This window comes from Bidens hawaiensis, unplaced genomic scaffold, assembly GCF_021521415.1.
Source record: "Bidens hawaiensis isolate Kalapana, Puna unplaced genomic scaffold, B.hawaiensis_p1.1 tig00078885_1, whole genome shotgun sequence".
In the NCBI taxonomy this organism is placed as follows: Eukaryota; Viridiplantae; Streptophyta; class Magnoliopsida; order Asterales; family Asteraceae; genus Bidens; species Bidens hawaiensis.
Genome location: NW_027503501.1, coordinates 9,220 through 16,450, shown reverse-complemented (window position 1 = coordinate 16,450; position 7,231 = coordinate 9,220). Strand labels below are relative to the sequence as shown.

At 43.1% G+C, this 7,231-nt stretch overlaps 1 protein-coding gene across 1 annotated transcript; it reads left to right on the top strand.

Moving 5' to 3' along the window:
• The first annotated feature begins 5,397 nt into the window (after nt 1-5,397).
• On the top strand, nt 5,398-6,663 carry LOC143607010 (caffeoyl-CoA O-methyltransferase-like). Its single transcript, XM_077082605.1, has 4 exons — nt 5,398-5,604; nt 5,696-5,840; nt 6,010-6,141; nt 6,220-6,663. Exons 1-4 carry the CDS (start codon nt 5,432-5,434, stop codon nt 6,511-6,513), a joined length of 744 nt encoding a protein of 247 aa, XP_076938720.1. The 5' UTR covers nt 5,398-5,431; the 3' UTR covers nt 6,514-6,663.
• Nucleotides 6,664-7,231: the final 568 nt, after the last annotated feature.

The following is a 7,231-nucleotide window of genomic DNA, read 5'->3' as shown; positions in this document are numbered from 1 at the left end:
CAGTGTAGCTGACTTTTAGTATGCACGCAGGTGAGTAGGATGAGGCAGCTCGCTTGAGGAGACACGTGGCACTGAATAAGAGGCTGGCATCGGAAGACTCAAGACGTTTAAGTTTAATGTTTCGTTTATTTTGAAAGACAAAATGATGTTTTAAGACAAGACGTGTTTTGTTATGAAATGTTTTATGAAAGCTTTTATATTCCGCGAATGTTTTAATTAACTCTGATATTTAGAGCTGCGTTTATGAGTAAATCCAACACGAAAGTAGGGCTACCGGTAACGGGGCCTTACAGTTGCTGCGGAGAAGGAGAAGGCCTTCAAGGCCCTTGAGGTTGAAGTTCAGGCCCGTCTCGAGGCCCGTTCCAAGGCTGCCCAAGCTGTTAACGAATAGCTTCGGTTAGTTAAGGAAACCGCTCGGAAAGCAACTGAAAGGGCCACCAGGGCTGAAGCTGTTGCTGAGCCTCTACGCACCGAGAATGAGGAACTCAAAGCCAAATTAGAGAGGCTCCAGCAGGCTCATGACGCCTTGGCCATGGAAGACGCCAAGAAGCTTCAAGAAATCTTGGACCAGAGGGGTATGCTTGACCATACTGAGATTAAGCTAAAGGGCGTTGAAGAGACTGCTGCTAAGGAAATGTTGCTTGCCAACCTTAACAAAAGTGAAGCCGAACGCGCCCGTAACCAAGCTCAAGCTGCCCTCCAGGAGGCTCTGGTTACCAAGGAATGGCTTCTACGAGAAGCGTTGTCGCAGGTAAGCTTAGCTTCATAATGTCTTCACGCTTTTCTTTATACTTAGAAAAGGTTTTGATACTTGTATTTTTGTTTTGTAGGTTGTGCATCGGGTCTTACCGGACACATCATATGACGATGCCATGAGCGCAGCCCTCAACGCTTCTCATGAGGATGGGGAAAAGGCTGGCTTCCTGCCTGGTCTAGGGTTCGTTGAGAAGGGCATCCCGCCTTCCAACTTCCCTTTATATGATGTGGATACTGAAGCTGCTTATGACCAAGCAGTGAACCAGTATGCTGCCTTCCCGCATCCCGTGGTGGAGAAGGTGAACGAAGTTGCTGCTGCTGATGATGGGTTAACCATTCTCAAAACCTTCCTTGAACCGCCACAGCCAACTGATGGTGCGGGTACAAGTGGGTTTGGAGGGAGTGGTCCTGAAGCTTGAACCTTTAGATCCCTTCCCACTGTTAGGATAGGTTTATGTTTTTGTATATATTTACACTCTTGTAGGCGAGTAGATACCTGGCCATTCTTGTAATACTTGAATTTTTATGGAATGTAAATCTTTTGTGCGGGTAGGACCGTCACTCTTGCTTTATAAACATTATACGACTTGCTCATGCATATTATAGTTTAATTTGGCACTTGTTTTGCCGCATAAACAATATATGATTCGCTTGTGCATACTTTAGTTTAACTTAGCAATTTCTTAAGTACTTTGGATAAGTTAACCTTTCAACGTGGCAGATAATAGGTTAAAGTTTTGCTTCCTCTTTCGTGATTGTGCGGGTAAGACCGTCACTTGCATTTAGTAGGATGACCAAACTTTACGTATGACTGACCTGCGTGAAGGTTTTCCTCATCTTTTCCTTAGAAATTGTTTCCGTTTTTTGTGTTTATGCGGGTTTTGCCGCCTTCCACACGCAACGACTTCTCTTCACACTTATTTATGCGGTGAAAACCGGCATCAGTGTTTTGAATAATTAACCGTTCGACGCGCGGTTGTCAATAGGTTAGTTCGGTTTCCTCTATCATGATTTGTGCGGGTAGGACCGGCACTTTCATTTAGTGGGATGACCCAACTTTACCTATGACTGACCTGCGTGAAGGCTTTCCTTATATTTTCTTTCGAAATTTGTCGTTCTGTGTTTATGCGGGTTTTGCCGCCTTCCACATGCAACGACTTGTTTTCCCACTTATGTATGCGGTGAAGACCGGCATATCAGTGTGGAAAGTTCATTTAAGTATAAATGTAAGACCATCAGCGTCAATGTGATAAGGGGAATCATTTCCATTAGAAGTGGCTCTGGGCCTTTTCTTTTACAAGTTTGGAATTGATCTACATGCAGACTGTGTAATTGAGCTCCCTTCCATGTTCTTGGGAGTGTCATCGAGCCTTTCGAGCCGATATGCACTTGGTTCGGAATCTCGTTGTTTACGCAGTATGTAGTCTCCGACATTGAAGCTGTAGTTTCGTGTTTTTCCCACCTGGGGTTCTACACGCGTTGGCCTGCTCAGCATCCTTTACGCCACGAGGTGTGCGAGTTCTCCATCTCTGACGAATGTCTCGATGATGTCTTTCAAGTCTATGCATTCGTCGGTGTTGTGGCCTCTTGTCCTGTGGAAGTCACAGAATTTGCTCTGATCAGCGTTGTGACGCTCTTAGATTATTGGAGCCTTTGGCCATGGGAGTCTCTCGGTGTCGAATATCTCGGTGACGTTTTTGGTGAGTGGCGTCCATCTGGAGTTCCAGTTTGACGACGGCATGTTATCCTTTCCGCCTAACCGAGGGTGCGAGCCGGATGAGGTGTCAAAGTTTACCCTTGACTGCCAAATGCCTAGCTTCCTCTTTTTGTTTAGTCGGGCGGTAAGGACATTGTTTTCTCTTGTTTTCTGGGTGTAGAGGTTTGTGCTCTGGGGAAGATCTCTACCCAGTTGCTTTTCCGTTTCCGCGAAACGTTTAGCTGCTGTCATGATGGCATCCCATGTGGATGGCATGCCATCTTTACCCGTTAAGGTGCGGATGAGCTCTGGGTCTTTTGTGCCCTGGATGAAAGCAGCGCGAACAAGATCTTCGCTAATATTACCCAGACTTAGCTTCTTTGAGTTGAAGCGAGTGATGAAGTCTAGCAAAGATTCATCTTCCTCTCGAATGCAATTGAGGATTGTCCATTGTTCTTCGGTATACTTTCTTTGTTGGCTGAAGTGTTGGCTAAACTTCTGTTGGAAGTCTGCCCAATCATAGATGTGGTGAACCGGTAGACGGTCAAACCACGCTCTAGCTGCTCCAACCAACGTCATCTGGAACATATAACACCACGTGGGTTCCGTCCAGTTGCTGACGGTTGCCCCCGCTATGAATCTGTTCAAATGATCGTCTGGGTCGGATATACCATCATAGGTGCCGATGTTGGACATCTGTTTGGCACTTCTTGGGGCGATTGCTTCCACAATGTCCCTTGCAAACTTGGAGGTTCCCGCATTTGCAGCGGTTGGTCTGAAGGTTTTAGAGAAGTCACGTGGGTTTCCACCCGCGTTTTTTGGTTTGAAGGTTTCTCCAAAATTCCTTCTTGGTTGGAAGTCCGTTCCTTACGCTTCCCTTTCGCCTTATGGCGAGGGTTTACGTCGGTGTCGGATTCCTCCGAATCATCGTCCAAGTACTCGCACTCATTGCTCATGTTGAGCTGTTGTCGAGTGCTTCCGAATTCGTCAGCCTGTTGGAGTGAACGTAAGCGTTCATCCAACTCAGCTTGGAATTCCCTTTGACGTTTTTCCGCCCACGCTTTAACTTGTTCAAGTGTTTGGCGGGGGGGCCTCGTCTGTTGTCTTTCCACCTGGGTATTAATGAATCCCAGGGGAGGATTGTTTACTGCACTTGCCCCGGCTCGGGTAACCGGGGTAGTGCTCGTAAAATTTACTGCACTTGCCCCGGCTTGGGTAACCGGGGTAGTGTTCGTAAAATGTGTGTATTCGCCGGTGTTCCCCCCAGTAGCTGGGGTTGTGGTTACCGGGGTTTCTTGGTTACTCCCTGGCCTGGGGACCGGAGTAACGTTAACCATCTTTTCGGAGGTTTTGAAAAAACTGAGAATTAGTTCTAGCTTTTATGCACGAATGGCGCCAATGAAGAAACACTAATTGACCCCGGGCAGATTACGGATAATCTGGGGGTTAAATAGATGTTTCCCACGAGGGGTTATGTCCGGCAAAGGTGGTTCTTCTGGTGACCTGCAAAACAGACACCGTGAGCTCGTCACTTAGAAGGGGGGGGGGTACCTCCTTGTGACCACCCTCCGGCGTGAGAATCAGACTAGATTGCTCTTGAATATAAGTGTATATTAAGAGATTGCTAGAAAAGATAAGATGTGATCAGGTAATGTAATGTAATGTGATGTGTCCATATCATTTCAAGGTGTTGGAGTATTTATAGCCGAAGGTAGGTTTCCAAGCAGGTACAGCCGGCTGAATAGTATTCCTGTTCTGCCAACTGTGGGCTACGCACGTGCCATGCTGGTGGTTGGTGGGTAGGCAGCGGCTGATAGTGACCAGGCCGGCTGTGTACTATTCCTGTTCCACCAACTTCAGGCTATGCACGTCCTCCGACAGGTTGGTGAGTAGGCAGCGGCTGATAGTGACATACAGTACAAGAGCGTGCTGCTCATCATACTGTTGTCAGTGAGCTGTCGTATCTTTGGTCAGATCTTTTGTCCATACCTCGTCAGGTACAGTACAAAAGATCCTCCAGTATCGTACGGACTGGCTCATTTGTGCGGGAGTGTTCCCGGCTTTGTGCGGGAGTGTTCCCGGCTTGCTCACTCTTTCTTCATGTGACATTACTGAATTATTTAAGAGTTAAGTGCCTTGTGCGTGTAGCCTTGCTGCGCGGGTAGCCTTCCCTGATGGCTAGTATCCGTTGCTGCGGGAACAGGCGGAGTACGTCGACCATTGGGAGGCTTTTCCTGCGGGAACAGCTTGCGTACTGCGCGTAAGGACGTCACGTCTCTGAGCATGGTGGGTCCTGCGGATCCAGTTGGTTTCTGCGCAGACGTCTCTTCAAGGTGAGTCTTGCGAGTTTAGCCTTTGCGCAGACGTCCCTGTTGAAGGTGAGTCTTGCGGGTTCAACTGCGCAGACGTCCCTCTTTGAGGTGAGTCTTGCGGGTCCAACTGGGCTCTACTGGGACCTACCTCTTCACCATTTCATGTGTATTTATTCATACATTCATGTATTTCTAAGCAAAATTTTAACCCAAGTTTGATTTTTGGTTAGTAACCAAACCAAAAGCAAAAATAATAAATAAATAAATTACCAAATTAACCAAACCGATTAACCAAAAACCAATTGGTTAATTCTGTTCAGGCTAACCAAACCGAACTGAACCATGTACATATGAGACATCTAACAAGAATAAGGTGCTTATCAATTTATCACCTACCTGAGCCAACTAAAGGTTTCATGAATTGAATCTTTCAAATTAAAATAACATAAAAATATATTAAAAAATAAGAAATTAAAAAAAATAAAAAGATGTGTCACCAACTCTTCGCCCACCAAGAGAACTAGAAAGGAAAGTCCCTCCCACTTCACCAACTCTTCTTAATAATCTCCCTCTATAAATACCTTAACAATTTTCATTCATTTCAAGCTCACAACTTCATCTTTATAACACAAGTTATTAATCTCATATCATCATACAATCCGATCACATGGCCGCGGTCACCAACGGCAGCGAGACTCAACCGGCTAAACACCAAGAAGTTGGCCACAAGAGTCTTCTTCAAAGTGATGCACTTTACCAATACATACTTGAAACTAGTGTTTACCCTAGAGAACCTGCTCCCATGAAAGAACTACGTGAAGTTACTGCTAAACACCCATGGTAATTAACCATTTAACTAGTTATTAATTAAGGTGTACGTTAAAGATCGGTTTTTTATATAAAAAATTAACTTTATGATATGAAAATATAGGAACTTGATGACCACATCCGCGGACGAAGGGCAGTTTTTAAACTTGCTTTTGAAACTCATTAACGCGAAGAACACAATGGAGATCGGTGTCTACACCGGTTATTCACTTTTGTCAACTGCTCTAGCTCTCCCTGATGATGGAAAGGTAGATATTAATATTGTAATTTTGATATATTTTAGGGTTTGTGTGTGCGCGTGTGTGTATATATATTTTATGAGAATTTGTTACAGGAAAATTGATAGACTGTGTTGGCATGTAAATCACAGTTTGTGCTATACAGATGGTTTAAATATTTCTTTTATTGTTTATTTAGATATTGGCTTTGGACATCAACCGTGAAAATTATGAAATCGGTCTTCCCATCATTGAAAAGGCCGGTGTTGCTCACAAGATCGATTTTAGAGAAGGTCCTGCGCTACCTCTTCTTGATCAAATGGTCGAAGACGTAAGTGTATATATATACGATGTGTAATATTTTTATATTAGTTTTAAGAATTGATCATGATGCTCTTATTATTTGCAGAAAAAGTTTCATGGAAGTTTTGATTTTATCTTTGTGGATGCTGACAAAGACAACTACCTTAACTACCACAAAAGATTGATTGACCTTGTCAAGATTGGAGGAGTGATCGGCTACGACAACACTCTGTGGAACGGATCGTTGGTGGCCCCACCAGACGCACCACTTAGGAAATATGTGCGGTATTACAGAGACTTCGTGTTAGAACTTAACAAAGCTTTGGCTGCTGACCCGAGAGTGGAGATCTGTCAGCTTCCGGTTGGTGATGGAATCACTCTATGCCGTCGTATCAGCTAAAGGCAATGACTAAGCAAAAGAGGTGGTCGCTACATAGATCGCCATGGCGGATGCTTTTCCCTAAAGTTTATGTTTTAAATTTGTAAAATTACTTCTATTGTAATGGTTGTTAAAATCCAAAATCATAATATAACAATATCTTTTATATAACTGGTTTCAAGATAAATGTGTTGTTACAATCATAACAAATTAACAATCATATCTTATTATTTGCAATAAACATCTTTTGTCTTAAAAGGTAGGTTACTAGTTTGACAATTGTGTGGCAAGAAGAGAGGACAACCGAGTTGATTTGGTATGAGTTGATTTAATGAACCAGAACAGTCTTTCTTAACTTTTCATTTTTAGAATATATATATATACATATATATATATACATATATATATATATATATATATATATGTATATATATATATATATGTATATATATATATTCTAAAAATGAAAAGTTAAGAAAGACTGTTCTGGTTCATTAAATCAACTCATACCAAATCAACTCTATATATATATATATATATATATATATATATTTGATGTGATATATGCCATTACTACACAATTGTGACAAGCGTAATTGTCGCAAACCGTTTTAATCAGCTTTAACAACTATATATTTTACGATAAAAGTATTAGCGACACTTTGCAACGTAAATGGTAGTAGCAATGTAACAGATATTGTAAAGGTTCAGCAACATATATCACATGGGGATTGTTGCT

Coding starts and splice junctions, on each gene's coding strand:
- LOC143607010 (XM_077082605.1), top strand. CDS start 5,432: ATGGCCGCGGTCACCAACGGCAGCGAGACTCAACCGGCTAAACACCAA. Junction 5,605..5,695: donor GTTACTGCTAAACACCCATG/GTAATTAACCAT, acceptor ATGAAAATATAG/GAACTTGATGACCACATCCG. Junction 5,841..6,009: donor CTCTCCCTGATGATGGAAAG/GTAGATATTAAT, acceptor TTGTTTATTTAG/ATATTGGCTTTGGACATCAA.